Raw genomic sequence first — 15718 nt, forward strand, 5'->3', positions numbered from 1 at the left:
TAGATGAATTTAAGGACAACTGCCAAGTAAAATAAGAAAATATAAGTCATTAAGGGCTGGCTCCTGCTGCCTTCTCCTATGTTAAATGGTAGTGTGTTCCTCCAGTGATTCACTTAAGGTCAGTAGAGCTATTAGTGGGGTCAGAGGCTGTTCCGCAGGAGAAGCGATGTTAGCTGTGACCCTGAGTTAGACACAGCACCAGTGCACCACGCAGAGCGTCCCGCGAGTCACGTCTCGATGAAAAGTGCCAGATTAGTGTGTCGTGCATCTAACATGCCTGTTGTGGTAATAAATGTTGAATTAATTTGGTGATCTTTTACAGCTGGGATTGTAATGATGATGACTTCAAAAGATGTATTAAGACCGTGGAGCCATCTTGGGTATTTGAAGCTTTATTTGAGCTTTTCAAGTGTAAGATTCACTGTATGGATAGGTTATTTCTACCGCCCTGTCTTATTCCAGAGCGAGGTGTTTTGTTTTACGTGTGTCAGGTGTGAGACGTGATGAATGACACGGGAGACTAAAAGTTTAGTGCCAAAACACCCAGGCTGTTGGTGCGTCAGCCCAGAGTGACTCTGACGGGTTGTGGTAGGTCGTGCATGGGACCAGCTCGCGATTTCGGAGCGGGTATCCGTAATGTTGAATTGTTGAGTTGGGAGCAACCCGGTTCTAGCCAGTAAAATGGTAAGTGCAGGGGTTTACCTCTCCAGATGCTTTGAACAGCAGCGGGGGCGTATCTCCGTGCTCTCCGTAACGGAGCCCGGTGTCCCCACAGAGGAAGCCGGTGACCCAGCTGTCGTGGTCTCCTCAAGCGGAGGGGTTTTCCCTGGTGCCCCCTGAGAGTGCCCTGGGCACCAGCCCCTCGCCTGGGGCCAGCAGGGCTGGTGCCCGTCCTCTCTGGAGCTGCGCCGCGGGGCAGCCAGTGACGGGGGACCCGCGGGGCCGGTGGGAGCGACCTTCGGTCGCGTCTGGGTACAGGAGAGGAGGGGTCCCGTGGGCAGAGGCTGAAGCCCCGCAGCACGCGCTCATCACCTCCCAGGAAAAACTGGTAAACTGCAGGAAAGGAGAAGACTGTCTACTCCATCCTGGGTGGGCAGGGAAGTAACTTTGCTGCATGAAGAACCTACAGCACTCGCTTTCAGAGCCTGCATATAAATGTACTTCTTTGTACTCGACTTAAATTTCATTTTTGTAGAGACAGTACAGTACAGTGCACTTCAGGTCAAATCTGTATAAGAGCCTGAGGTCTGTTTACAGAACGTACATATGGAATTATTTTTCAAATATTGTTCTGTTGTTCATTAAAACATTGCAAATCTTAGTGGGAGGCAGGGAGAGTATTATTAGTACTGCAGTAACAGCTCATTCTTCAGAGATCGGGTTTCGCTTGCTCCGCGCCAGCAAAGGAAGTTGTAGTGTTTCAGTGGAAAGAAAGGGGATGGGTGATAAAATCATTTGCAAGACATTCACATCTGAACCTCAGGGCAGCACAACAGACCCCTGCGTTTATGGAGTTTTCTAATCCTCTTCAGAACAGGCAGCGTCTAGGATTTGTTATTTAAATGGGTGTGTTTGTGTGGTTAAGGTGACTGGATGACAGGCTCACACTTACTGAGAATGCTACCGTGTCCTACAGACATTTTCCAAAACACAGCATTAACCATTGGGAGCTGAACTAACCAGAGGAAGCAGACTGCTCTTGCGTTTTATTTAATTTTTAATTAAGCTATTTTTACATTACTTTTGTTTTAATAGAGCGCTTTCTTACAAAGGACTTTTTAAAGAAAGTCCCATTGTCAGCATTCTCCGTTAAAAAGGCTGGTTGTCCGCACAACAGTGCTTCCTTTCAGAGATGATACTGGAGACTTGTTCAACAAAGGCACTTGTTTATTTTTTCTCTTTAAAACTGATCTTTTGCTTTTTGGTTTTTGAAATGCATCAGAATAAATTTAGGGTGGTGATAATATTAATGAGAAGCGAGAATTACTCTTCTCCCCCCGCTGCCTGTTAGTGCAGAAATTCTCCGTTCTATCAATGTAAATGCAAATTTTCTGCTCGATTCCTTAGTATAGGAGGAACATTTTTTTCAGCAGGATCAGAATATATTTGGTGCTGAGCGGTCTAACTGGAGCTGAGGCCCCATGTTTACATGCTGCTGTCGCCACAGCGTTGGCATTTGCAGCGCAAGCCCGAAGGGACTGGTGCAGAATTCATGCTTATTCAGCCCTCCTGCTGCCTCCAGCTTTTCCATCAGAGCAAAGCGGCATCTCGTCATTTGTGGCGTTCGCTTTACCTGAGTGTAGCGATAAACAATAAAAAAATACTGCTCCTTCGCACCTTCACGCTTGCTTTCATCGACCTCATTTTTAAGTAGTCTTTCTGAGGACTACGTGAAATAAAGCGCATGGGAATATCAAATTACAGTCTGCTTGGCTTATATAATACGAGGAAGAAAACCCAAACAAGGTGGTTTTACATTGCTCAGTATACTAAATCACTCATCCACACAGCGAACATATGTGCAGGTAGAAAAGTGCCGAGGTGAGGAAAAAAGAAATTGTCAAGAAGGCCAGGTAGGCACTTAAGTATTTGAAAAAATCAGCAACTTTAATGATCCGTAAAGCCTCAAAGCACCAAAAGCGCGAGCGAAAAATAAAGCGATCGAAACCCATCCCGCGCAGACGAGATAAACACGGTTTCGCGCACGTCTGTGCGCACCCCTGCGCTGGGCCTGAGGAGCGGTGCCGCAGGCTGCGTCCCGGTCGTGTCACTGCTGCCCCGCGCCGCCACGCGCTCTGTCCCCATCACGCGGGGTGGGCGCGGTGGTTGCTGATACAGCAGGCGCTGGCTGACGGCGTCAGTCTGGTTCCACGCCCTTCCTCGCCCTCGGCACGGGACGAGGGAGGGGAGTAGGTTGTTGCCACTTACTTGCTGCTGTGCTGTGGCTCAGCCTGGCTGGTGCGGGTGGACCCCAGCGTGGGCATCTTCTGGGACCGTTGAGGGCAGCAGCGTAATCAACGTGTTTCCTTCTTGTAGGGATTGTATTCCTACCGTTGCGGCTGGCCTGCGTGCATCGTTTCACGAAGCAGCGTTTTGTGTTGAGAACCGTAGCGTAGCAAGGACAACCGACCTCTCTACCCGGGACATAAAGGTTTCGGTCTTGTGCCCAGGGATGGCCATGGGCATTTCGGGGAGAGATGCATATGCAGCGCTTGGACGTAGGTGAACTGCGTTATGTGGTCAGACAAACGGCATGCAGGAACATTAGAAACAGATGTACTACACGTGGTATCAAAAACTTCATTTGGATCCTCCTCAACATCTCCTGTTGGCTTTGGCAGGAAGGGTTGTATCTCGCATGGCAAGCCTCCTTTCATATAGAGAGTGTAGTGTATGGTTAGGCGGTTTGCAGAACAAAAGCTGAATTTGGTTTCAATCTGGCTGATACTAAACAGACTTTGAGTTAAGAGGGCTTTTGTTTCGATGCCATGACATTAAACCCTAATGTGAACCTTCCCCTTGTCTTGGCAAGGCAGAGCACTGCACTGTCATTTGCTTGTTGATATTTTCTGCCAAACAAAAATAAATTCTTTAAGGCTCATGCTGCTGAATAATTAATTTTTTATGGTTCCTGAAGGGAATACTTTATAGCTGAGGTGGATCTTTCCATAGGCTGAGAGCGCCAGGATTACACTCGCTGAAAAAGCTGACGGTGGGAAGAAGGGCACAGCTCCTCGAGGGGCAGGTTTGCAAGGCACGCTGCGGTGGGTGCAAATGTGCCTCTGCAGGTGCTTAATCCCACAAATGCGAAGCCGCAGATGAGCCCCTCGGCTGTTGCCAACACCTTTGGGTGCACTTACTCCTGCTACTGATCTGCCAAAGTTGTGTCCCACAGCTGATGAGCTGTTTGGAGCCTTGTTCTAGTCCCAGTGTCTGAATTCTCAGAGTAGGCATTTTCTCTCTTTACCCAGAGGCTAGATCCAGTCCCTACTCCCGGTGTGGCCCCTGCAAAAGCAGCAGCGACGTAAGAGCGCGCATGGGTTTGTGTTGCAGCAGCTGTGAGAAGTTGATTCCCAGCTCCCTAATGTAGACAGGGGCTACTCTGAGGGTCGTCTTGCTCAGTTGGTGATGGTTGGAGCTCTTCTCCTTCACATTAATAGGTGTTTGTTGGAGGAGGGCAGAACCCCCGCTACTGTCGACAGAAGAGCAAGGGAGACTTGGCTTAAAATTTACCCTGGCCAAGGGCTGAGGATGCTTCATTGGTGTGTGATGCTGTGGGTTTGCATGCGTCCTCCAAGCATACAAAATGAGTTCAACTCAGGTTCCTCCACGTCATGCCCAGGTGTCAAGTGCTGTGGTTTCAGTGTGCACGTGTTTATTAAGAAAACCCAAAGAAATGAGTGCAGTTCCTAAATCGGATAAATGCACCTGTCCAGGCAGAACTAGGTTTCACATTTGCTCTGGTCAGATACTGGTAGTGCCTAATCCTTTTACTCCTTGCAAGCGTGAGGTAAATACACTGCGTAGGTGTAATCAGAGGCTTCATCCCTTGGTACTACCTCGTTTTCCCCATGTTTGTGAGAGGTTTTACTCTTTGAGTTAGAGTTCGACATTTCATAAGCAGCTAGGAGTTAGCCACTGCGGCACCAAAGGACATCTGCACCTCCGAGGATCAGCCTGCGAGCCGTCCCGGGGGGGATAATTTACTTCCTGAGCCCTCAGAGTAATAATGAATTTACGCCATGCGATTTTCTCATAGCAAAAGGGAATATAGTGGTAATGGAATAATAAAGACCTGGCTGGCAAGGGTTTTTCTTAACCTTACCAGTTGTGAAGAGGAGCTTTGTGAAGGGGAAAAGCAGGAGGTCGCAATAGTCCCAGACTCACCCAGGGCTCTCTGCTGCCCGGGGGAAAGGAGGCTGGCTGGCCTCGGCTGCTGCTTCTTTCCTTGGCAGGGCAGCAGGCTCCTGACTCCTGGGCAGTTTGAAACACGCAGGTTTTGAAGGCAAGAGGCAAAATACCGCTGCTCAGCTGATGGGCAGCAGCTTGTCCTTTCAGGGAGCCTGGCTCGGTGCAGGTAGTCACGGAGGCTGCGCAGTTGCATCGTGTGGAGCTGCAAGGTTGCCTCCTCCCAACACACACCCGCTCCGTGCTCTGTAGGAATCAGGCAGAGACCCATTCCTGAAAGGGGCAGAGAAAGTTTTTGGAGTTTCATTTTTACATGAGAACAGTGAGGCTTCTGACAGTAATAGCTGCAGCTAATAATAGGAAGAAATTACTCAGCATTGTGTTGTTACCCTACTGCTGTCTTAATTGCTGTATCAGTAGGCTTAATTGCAAAGATGCTCCTGATAGAGAAGTGACTGTGGGCTTTCATACCACACTCGGAGACTGTGAGAGATTTTGAAGTCAGAAAACTAACCGAGCACAGAAATGTGCACCCTTGCAAATCAGACAGTTCTTGCCGCTTCTGGAAATACAAGGGCATGGTGAGATTGCCAAACTAAAATCAATTCTTTTTGCTGTAAAAATTCTGCAAGTGCTTGAAGGTCACTGTAACTGTATTAACTTCAGGGACTTCATTAAAGGATTCATTTTTTTAATTACGAAGAACAGTGTGGGTAAAAAAGTCCATTTTATGGAAACCCCACCCTAATAACAGAAAATGATGTTTGATTAATACTCCTATTTCCCAGAGGTGCTTAATACAGCATACAAATGCGAAGATTGATTAAGTAAAAATCTCAGAATTAGTAAGACTGCTGTAGCCTTGAAAATGTTCAAACGCAGCACGCTCTCTGTTGGGTAGTGATGAGAGAAAGCTCCATAATTAATGACTGAAGTGGTGAAGGGTTATAGCGAGCAGCTGATCCGCTTGCCGGCAGAAGAGCTGTCATGTCTTACAGCAGTCTGGGTGACATGGCCGTGATAATTCTGACCTGTGTGTCTGCATCCCCACAACCCAGATCATATTAATTTATGTAGTGGTATTTGCCCGCCCGGAGAGGCTGCGGTCTCCCTTCTGGGAGATATCCAGGACCCAGCTGGGCAAAGCCCGGCACTGCCCGATTGCACCACGTGCAGAGGGAGGCTTGCAATGCCGTCAGAGGTACCGAGCCATGTTTTATTGCCAGCTCCAAAGAGAGTTGAACAACTGCCTACTAAAGCGGTAAGAACGATGTCCTGCTTGCATCCCGAGGAAAGGGGAATTATTTTAGTTGTGGCCTGAACTGCACTGTCTGTGCTCTGCTAAGCTGTAACTCTTCAGAAGCATGCTTCGGTAGCTGAAATAATTGGAGATTGTAAAAGTAAATACATTTCTAGTCATTGCTGCACTACTTGTGAAAACAGTGGTGCTTTCATTCACGCTGCTTAATTAGGGTTGCCTTTCACGCTGCTGTACCGGAGGAGGTGTCAGCATTTCCAATATAAACTACCAGAAGTAGAGGGTAAAAGCAGTCAGGTAAAATGTAGTCAGGAGTTCTTAGAGCACAGGGGTTTTACAAGCCTTTGAAGAACAATCAGAAGTATATTTGATCTAGAAAATTCATAAGCCAAATTTAGAGGCGCTGGATAGCTGGCGTTACCTCACTTGTAACCTATGGTGTATCAGTCACTGTCACTGCAGTGGGCAGAGCTTGTGTGCTACAAAAGAAAGCAAACAACTTCATTTCCTTGCTGAAGAGGGAACTTTGCTTTTAAAGCAAAAGACTAGCTAAATTATTTACCTGTTATAAATCAAAACTATATCAGATGAATGTTGCTTAGGATGCAGAAGCAGGTACTCAATTTTCAAAATTAACATTGCCTGTGGAACCTGGATTTTTCATCCCTTCAGTGCACCTTCACGCCAAGGCTGCCGGGCTGGCGGGGGGGATGGTACCTTTCAAAATGTATGAGAACACGCCTGCAGAAAAGAGCACTGCTCGTGGCTCAGTTCTCGGTCTTGCAGCCTTCTCCAGCTGACCTTATCGTATTGTTTACTTTTTAGTACCTCTGAGTTGGCCTTCGATTCGCCCACATTCATTCCTCTTTGTTTTAAATTAGTGCTAGAAATACTTCCCCAGCGCCAAAAGCCACGCAGCTTTTAAGGTTGCACTTAAAAAGATCCTGACCGCAGTCCCGTGTTCCTTGTGACACACGTGGAGTGCTTCCCGATACTCCCGTTTTCTTAAAGTGGTTGATTATTGTCAAGTATGTTAAAGTTGATAACTTTATTTAAGAAAGAGAGGAACACAAATTTTAGCAGACTAAATAGGTATAGAATATATATTATCCTTAAGGCTCCAAACCCAAGTATTACATAATAGGGGGTTATAGGCATTTTCTTTTAAATTGCTGTGTGAACTTAACCTTTCTGCTCTGTGGTGAGCCTCATAATGTGCTGTGTTATGATAGTATCCATGATCACATCCTGTTTTTCCCCCGCTGGACTGCTCACGCACTCATTTATTGTATAGAATAGATTATGCTCTCTTCGTGAATGCTGCTATTTTTCATTTCCCCTTTTGTCCACCTATTCACCAGACATAGATATGTACCTGATACTACTAAAAGCTTGCTTAAGAAGGCAGAACCAATAGTTTCCACGTAGGCTTTTCTGTGATACCGATCTCACTGCATTCAGCGGCTTCACGCGCGTGTGATGGGGCAGGAATTAGCTTGAAACCGGGCAGAAGGCGAGCCATCGGCACAGCGAGGACGGTGGGCAGCGTGACAGAGATGACCCCAACCCCCCTCTCACTCACATTCAGTGATGCGAAACTACTCGCGTTCAAGTTTAGGAAAAGCAGTACATTCATGGGGTCACTGTCAAGGTTGTGTTGGGGTGCAAGGCTTAGTTTGCTTAGGTGCTGGTATTTGATGACGCAGGCAGGGAGGAGGTAGTGGCGATTGTACCAAGAGACAGCTTCCCTCACTTCGTTTGGGTTTGTGTTATGTTTGGAATATTTTTGGCACACGGTATATGCAGAAACAACCTCCTCCTAATGGGTAAAGTAAACCTTTGGACATCAGCATTTTTTTCCCTTGAAAACCAAATTATATCTATGCTACTTATTTAGCATGCATCTGTTTAATTAATTAGCATTGCCTCATGACATGCCAGATCATCGGGAATGAACTAAGCAACAGCAGACAGACTCGTGTAGTGCTCAACAGCAGAAAGTCATGTGTTGGAGTGATCTCAGCACTTCTCTGCGGTGTTCATAAATCGCTTCTATGTTTGCAAAAACAGCTGTGAAAGTCCTGAAAATAAGTAACAAGGTCGGGTAGGACAGGACAATAGTCTGTTGCTGCCTGTATGGTTTTTTTTATTTCCTTTTCTGCTTTCCAGAAGTCCACTTTTATTTACTCTATCTTTAATAGGGGCTTTACTGCAGAGCGCAACTCTACATGTTCAGAATTGAAATGGCAAACTTGTGTTTGATAAACTATGCAAGCAGAAGTGGTTTAAGTCCTTTGCAAGAATGTGAGGCACCAAAATTAAGCTGTGCATAACTTTTGAATTTTTAAACAGCAGAGGCTCTAGTTTTTCTCCAGTCGTACACCGCAGTAATTTGGTGAACTGCAATGGAAATGAATACACTAACCGAAACTTAGACGCACTTCATTCAGAGGTGCCTCAGAAGCTGACTTGCCTCTGCCTCTTGACTGACTTGCGGTGTGTTTTTCTTAAAGATTGCAAAGGGTCCAACATACTGTAAGGCTTTAGGAGATTCATTTAGATCACAGCGACCAAAAAAACCCTAGTTTTGAAATAACATTCTCTTGCTACTAAAGGTCATGAACAAGAATTCCTCGATCGTATCAAAGTACTGTATAAAACTAACCCAGCAAAAGCCTGCATGTAGGTTGAGCCATGAGATTGCTTTGCCATGTTTTTGTCATTAAAATAGAAGTAATTCCCTGAGCAGCGATGCTGGAAGAGGTCGTCTTGTCTTCACATGCTCTACCGGCATGTTGGTTTATAGCAAAGATAAGGTGCAGGTTGCAATTTTTTGTGGAGAAAATAGCACAAAACAAGAGACAAAACAAGTTAAAACGCTCAAAAGCCAAAATTAATGTTCATTCTTGTAGTGTGATTAAGTTTCCCATATTGTGTAGACCAAAACGAAGCTCCGTAACTGACAGATGAGAACACCACAACTTGAGACAGGCAGATAGAAGAAGTCAGACGGAATTTATTGGTGCTTTGAAGACACATGGTATTTTTTTTCCATGGTACCCGTATGCCATTTAGTACTTCAGCTGGCATTCCTGTTACAGCTGGAGACCACCTTTATTAGGATCACAAAATGGCTGTCGGTTGCCATCTGGGAGAACTGGGATTTGGTTTCAGCTGTGAAAACCTTTGCCTTTGCGCCATGGCCACCAAAGGAGGGCCATGGCGCAGCGTAAGGCGCGGTTCCGTTCCGCTGGTGGAGGTGGTCCCGCGCTAACAGATAACTCGGTACTTGCGGTGTTACAGAACAAAGCTTCCTTCTCTGTCATTGAAGAGCTAATTAGAAATTTTTATCTTTAAAATTCTCAGCATTATGCTTAAGCCACTGAGAGAAAGCAGAAGCGTGTTGTTAGTCACCACTACAAAAATAGAGCACTTAGGGGTTTTTTTTCAAAAAGAAATACTTCCCTAAATATTGCCTCTATAGTTTAATTAAGCAGAAAAAAAAGCTTGGGCAGTGTGTATTAAAAAATGTGTTTATATATAAATAGAAACGCTTTACCAGACGAACAATTTCATACGGACTGTGATGCTATAAAACCTGAAATGCTACAGCATTCATGTTGTTGAGCTAAAAAGATCAGCTGCTCTGGCAGTTGTAGGTTGTGGCCCCTGGAGAGTGCATTGAAGTTAACCAAATAGTCTGATTTAACGAACATGTATCCAGCTAAAATTTAGAGATGCAATGGTTTATGGCTGATCTTTTCCCTCTGGGCAGAAGACTTTATTGTCATAGAGATTGAGTACCTATAGTTTTCATGGTGGCCAGTTGCCTGTTAGTGAAAGGAAAAGCGCAGCTGAGAAATCAAATCTGTGGCATCTTGGGTTTTCCCAGTTAGCTGATTTGTAATGCGTTAAGTAGGACTTTGGGATTTGAATTCTTTTGTTTGCTTTTTAACCCCTGCAAATGGACTGCCAAGTCAGAGTAAGATGCCATTTCTTGGTAATAATCCATTATCAATAAGCTGTTGTTCGCATGCGAAATTCCATGTGTTTTTCCTAAAAAGTGTTTCTTTCTGTATTTCAGCTTGTTAGTGACTTATTGGAATTCTGTTTCTACACCTTCCGAGAGTCTCAGGCACTGAAAGTAGAGTTTCCAGCCATGCTGGTGGAAATCATCAGTGACCAGCTACCAAAGGTGGAATCCGGGAATGCCAAGCCCTTGTACTTTCACAGGAAGTGATAGAAAATGTCTTAAATGGAAGAACTTTGCCTTAAGTTTCCCTCTGTTATTCCACACCCATGAAGGACCCAAGAAACCATATTTTAAACATGCTCTTTACACTTGTTCAACAGTTTCTGAATAGTCTAAAATCATATGAAGGGTTTGGGGAATGGAAAGCAGTTGACTCGGATTTGGCAAGACCTAGATGTTTGGAAATTACCCCATAACCCTAAAACACTTAGAAAAATGTTCCTGTTCCTCTGGATGAAAAGCCATATCTAGTCAATAACTCTTTGATTTTGATATTTTAACAGATGGAGTTTTAAATATGCCATGTAGTTTCTGGTATTGTTTGCTTGTTTTAAAAGGGTTCGAGAACTAATGAGAACTTTTTAAAGCTTACCCTTGGTTTGCACATAAAACGTAAAGTCAATATGGGGCATTAATATTCTTTTCTTGTAAAAAAAAAAAAACAAACAAAAACTATATATATACACACATATATACACACACACAAACCCTAACGTGTAAAGTAATAACAGAACATTTGGTGTGGAATACTCTGTTATCCCCACCTGTGGCATTTGTTATCCCATGTTATCCCGTCACAGATGATATACACTGTGTTAAGTGTCCATTTACTATTTAATTAAGAAGGATAAGATGTGAAAACAAATGCCCTGGTATCAATTTATAGTATCTATTGTGCTGGCTTTACAAATAATTTTTTGCAGTCTTTTGCTGTACTGTACATTGCTGTATGTATAAATTGTGAAGGACCTGAAATAAGGTGTAAGGAACTTTTGTAAATGAGACAAAAAATCTTTAATGGTTAATAGGATGAATGGGAAAGTATTTTTGAAAGAACTCTATTTTGCTGGAGACTATTTAAGTACTATCTTTGTCTAAACAAACAAGGTAATTTTTTTGTAAAGTGAAATGTTCTGCATGCATAATGAACCGTTTACAGTGTATTTAAGAAAGGGAAAGCTGTGCCTTTTTTAGCATCATATCTAATTTACCATCCTACAGTATCTGTTGTAAATAACCACACTTAACCTTTTCAGTTGTATTTAAGCCTTTCTATTTTCCTCTGTATTTTCCTCCCTTTGTCTCGCTTGCAAGCGTATGCGACTTGAGCACATCTTAGAAATCCTGCTTCATATTTCTGTCGGAAACTACACTAAGTTGTGTTTGCCACTTTATGAAGGTTTCATTTAACAAGACAAATTACGGTCTCTCCAAAGCTTTTACCAGCTTAATGATACAGTGAGTTCTTGCCCTCTCTTCCCTTTCTTTCTCAGGGGAACAGGGGTGAATAAGATGTTGAATGATTCTTCTTTTTTTATTAAGGTTTCCCAGATTGTTTGTTTTTCCTTTGAATACTGGATACATAAAACATCTTAAAAGGTCAGATTATTATTATTTCAGATGGGGGAGAGCGATTTCTGATTATGATGAAGGGAACATGCAGATCATTACAGTAAGTATATTGAACAGATTTGTACTGGTGAGAGGGATGGTAAGGTACTGATAAGGGCAGATTAGCTGAGTAGAATTTTTAGTGATAAACTAAAACCGTATGTAATTTTGTAAGCATTTTTGTAATAATCAGAATACATCTGAGAAGACAAATGTTCACACTACAAGTTCAACTCAGTTGGTCTGATTTTGTCTCAAAAATGTTTTCTCTAGAGTAAGACTGCAAAGAAAAAAATTTTTGAGGTGATTTTCACTATTTCACAATTTATAAGCAAATACAAAATTTTGGAGAATAGAGGACAGGTGAACTTTTCTGAGGCTCAACTGTTGCTACCATATGTTCATGTTTAAATACAATAACTTTTCAGAGTCCTAATCTATAGTGTTCTCTCTGGGTGCCACTGGTATTTTTGAGCTCTAGTTTGTCCCTTGGCCGGTCAGAATGTAGCATTTCTTTTAAATGGTGGTCAAATTAAGAATTCTACACCCTTTCTGAGTCCAAATTTTGAGGTGCACTGAAGACAGTCAGTGCTACTTGTCTTTTTAAATGACACCTGCCTTATGCAATGGGTAATCTGTAAAGACTGTATTCCGAGAGGTTTTTTTATATATAAATATATACATACATACATACATATATTATTTGCATTTTGGAAGTCTAATTCATAGGCAGATCTTTAAATACTGACCTGCACAGCAATATGAAAGCCAAACTTCCACCATGAGATACACAGCATGCAGACTGGTTGTTTACAGTAAAGACACAGTCATACATCCATCCTTCCATTTACATTTTTTTTTTAAAGCCTAAAATAGAAAATTTCAAAGCCAGGTTCTGGGTGAATACAGTCTGCAGCAGCTTTTTATATTAACAAAGTTACTGCCTCCTTTTCTGTCTCAGAGTAACTTTGCTTGTTTAAAATAGCAAAGCCATATTCTACACTTCACTGTTAAATGCCTGTCCCAGTCCAAATTGTTGTCTGTTTGCTCCTATTTTTGTACCTTATTACTTTTAATCTTGGTTTGGTACAATTCATAATTCACAGAAACTTCATATAATTAAACACACTAAATTAGTTTTAAAAAGCAATTTATATCTTTATGCAAAAACGTATGTCTGTCTTTGCAAACAACTGTAAGCAGATTATAATAAATCCTTTACTTTAATCACCTGTTGTTTATGAAACCATTCATTGATTATTATTTTTTGCTAGAGATCATTGAAGTAATAGATACAATTGGATATAGATGTTGTAAGAGGCAGTATTCTCTTATCAAGGACACTTAAGCAGAATAGCCATCACTTTTTTTATCTAAACCTGTGTACAGCAAAAAAAAAAAAAAAACAAACAACCCTAGTTTTTAGCTACTGGGAAGTTACGTTCTTTTGAATTTGTTTAGAATGAAATAGGCATTTGTCTCCTGCAAAATACAAGACAAACTAAAACACCTTTTAGAAGTGGGCTTCTGTTCATTGAGCTAAATTATTTTGTTGTAAGAAGGAACGGGGATTATACAGCGAGATCATTGTATACACAGTTAAAAATGTAAAATAGTGTTAATGTACTGCAGTGGGTATTTCAGGAATACTACACATCGTGCGACTGAATAGTTGCGCAAAATAAAATAGAAAAGAAAGACTAAAGTTTGCAATATCAAAATCTTATTAAAAAGATACTTTACAATCAATAATGCAAAAAGCTAATTCACAGGGTGGTGTTTTTCACTGACTTGTTTAAACATTTATGAAATTAAACAATTCTACAGTTAATGCACTTTTAATTGTTTATTAAAGATTTGACTTTTTCTTTTTTTAGAGCAATGTTTTCAGCTGGAGGTCAATGACTTGATAAGATAGACAGCAGTTCTGAGGCCAGGAAGCTCAGAGGAATGCTTAAGAATTCTTGGAGTTTAAATAGATTCCTGGATGAAAAATAAAAGCAGCCAGCAGTATGGTGTAAACAGTAAAATCTATGCATAATGATGCATTTATAATTAGGGGTTTGCTTCTGTATGTTTAAAGCTTTTTAAATAAATAGAAAATATTGTTTGGTCTTTATGTTAATGTCTGCAAGTACCTATTTTTCTTTTTTTTTTTTTTTCTTTTTTTTTTTATACAAATTGTACAAATATACATGAATTAAACTGGTTTGATTGCAAGTATTCCTTGCATTTTAATCTCAGGTGCTGGTGCAGTGATATCCTTAGATACATCTAGAAATGGTATTAAGTAACATAAAGCAACTACCAATGTAATATGACATCTTTCTTCATACATCTAGAAATCTGGTTTCATGAAGCTCTATTAATTTGGATGACGCAGCAGGTATGACTGCTTCAGCCAGAGAGCAACTGCTCGGGCTGTAGAATACCCAACCGTGAGGAATTTGGTTCACTTAACCTGGATAACTGTGCTTGCCAAATGACGTGCTGACACGGTTACACGCACAGCCTACATCCCACTCAAAGAAACAAACCCAGCAACCTTCAATAGCCAGCCAAGCCTGGCTTCCAGTTTCAGTTAACCTAGAGCTGCTCTACCCATTGACCAAAGTTAGAATTTCTCTCATGGAAATAGGGATTCGCTATTTTATATACACACAAGGTTTCCCCAGTGACTAAATCAAACTGCCTCCTTCAGGGTCAGGTCTTTTCCAATTATAATTATAGTAAGGTAGTCAGAAGGGGAGATAAAACTCTTGCTATCCTGGTTTGTTCTGTGCACTCTCTCGCTCAAAAATTCACCGCTAAGTTCTGCACAAAGCTACGTCTGTGGTGTAAGACCACCATTTAATTGCATTTTGGTTTTTTAATAACAATTTACACAAGCTTTTTATTGCCAAAAATCCTTGCACCTGCCTTCTGTTTGCTGAATTGTCAGAAGGAAAGAATAGTAGGGGATCAGCAGTGTTAAGAAAAATTTCCCATATGTTTACAAGCAGATGTATCTGTCATATGCTGTTCTAGAAAGAAGAAAACACTATCGCTACTTAAAAACATAACAAAACTTGTAATCTGACCTCAAGCTGGGACACTGCTTTCTTTCAGGTATCTACAGAGACGGGGAGTTTATGATGAGTACAGTATTACTAAGATCGAGAGGAGTGAAAAAATCCCCTTTCATTTCAAAGATTTTGCTAGGTAGAACACGCCATGCCATAAGGTTTTTAAAAGACCACTTTAATTGTAGATGTCGATAGGATAAAGTTTATTTGATGCTTACCTGTGGTTACTGCAAGCACAGATGAGGGCACACTGTTGAACTCTTGATGTAGAAAACGATGTCCAAGGCACATTCAGCTTAAAAGGTGAAACTCCAGTGAAGACTTTCAGTTAAACCGTGTTTAGCACTGGTGCATTTACAGCCTGCATAAGCCCTCTGTCAGCAACTTTTCTCTTTAAATTGCAAACCAGGTAAGAATTGTGAAATGGGTTAAGAGAAAGAGAAAAAGGAACAGAGCATTGAGAAAGGCAAGTTTCTCCCGAGTCTTTTCTGTGATACAATTACAGAGGCTCAGCTAGCAAAAGCTGTAAGCACTGTAGCAGGAACACTTACTTTCATTGCAGGGCAGCTCAATCAGCCAATGAGATTTTTCTTTCACTGCTGATGAAAGACGACATCAGAAGGAAACCTGCCATGAAGATCAGCTGGGACAATGATTAACAACATTCAGCAGCCTGAAAACCCCGGGGTTTTTCAGCCAGCAGAGTGAAAATGCTGCCCAGCCAAGGCGCAGAGCTGCGCGCTGTCCAGTGACTAACACAGGCTGTAAATGCCTACTGATCCCAGCTAGCCAGGAGCCTCAGCTTTTCCCATTAATTATTCAGCAAACACACATTCAGCCTTA

General features: G+C 42.2%; 1 protein-coding gene across 1 annotated transcript in view; it reads left to right on the forward strand.

Moving 5' to 3' along the window:
• The window catches only part of NR3C2 (nuclear receptor subfamily 3 group C member 2), a 209363-nt gene extending 195333 nt beyond the window's left edge, over positions 1 to 14030 (forward strand). The window contains exon 9 of the mRNA XM_075149997.1: positions 10251 to 14030. Within this exon, the coding sequence (XP_075006098.1) occupies positions 10251 to 10406 (156 nt within the window). The 3' untranslated portion in view covers positions 10407 to 14030. The remainder of the gene's footprint in view (positions 1 to 10250) is intronic.
• Positions 14031 to 15718: the final 1688 nt, after the last annotated feature.

Source organism: Calonectris borealis, chromosome 4, assembly GCF_964195595.1.
Source record: "Calonectris borealis chromosome 4, bCalBor7.hap1.2, whole genome shotgun sequence".
NCBI lineage: Eukaryota > Metazoa > Chordata > Aves > Procellariiformes > Procellariidae > Calonectris > Calonectris borealis.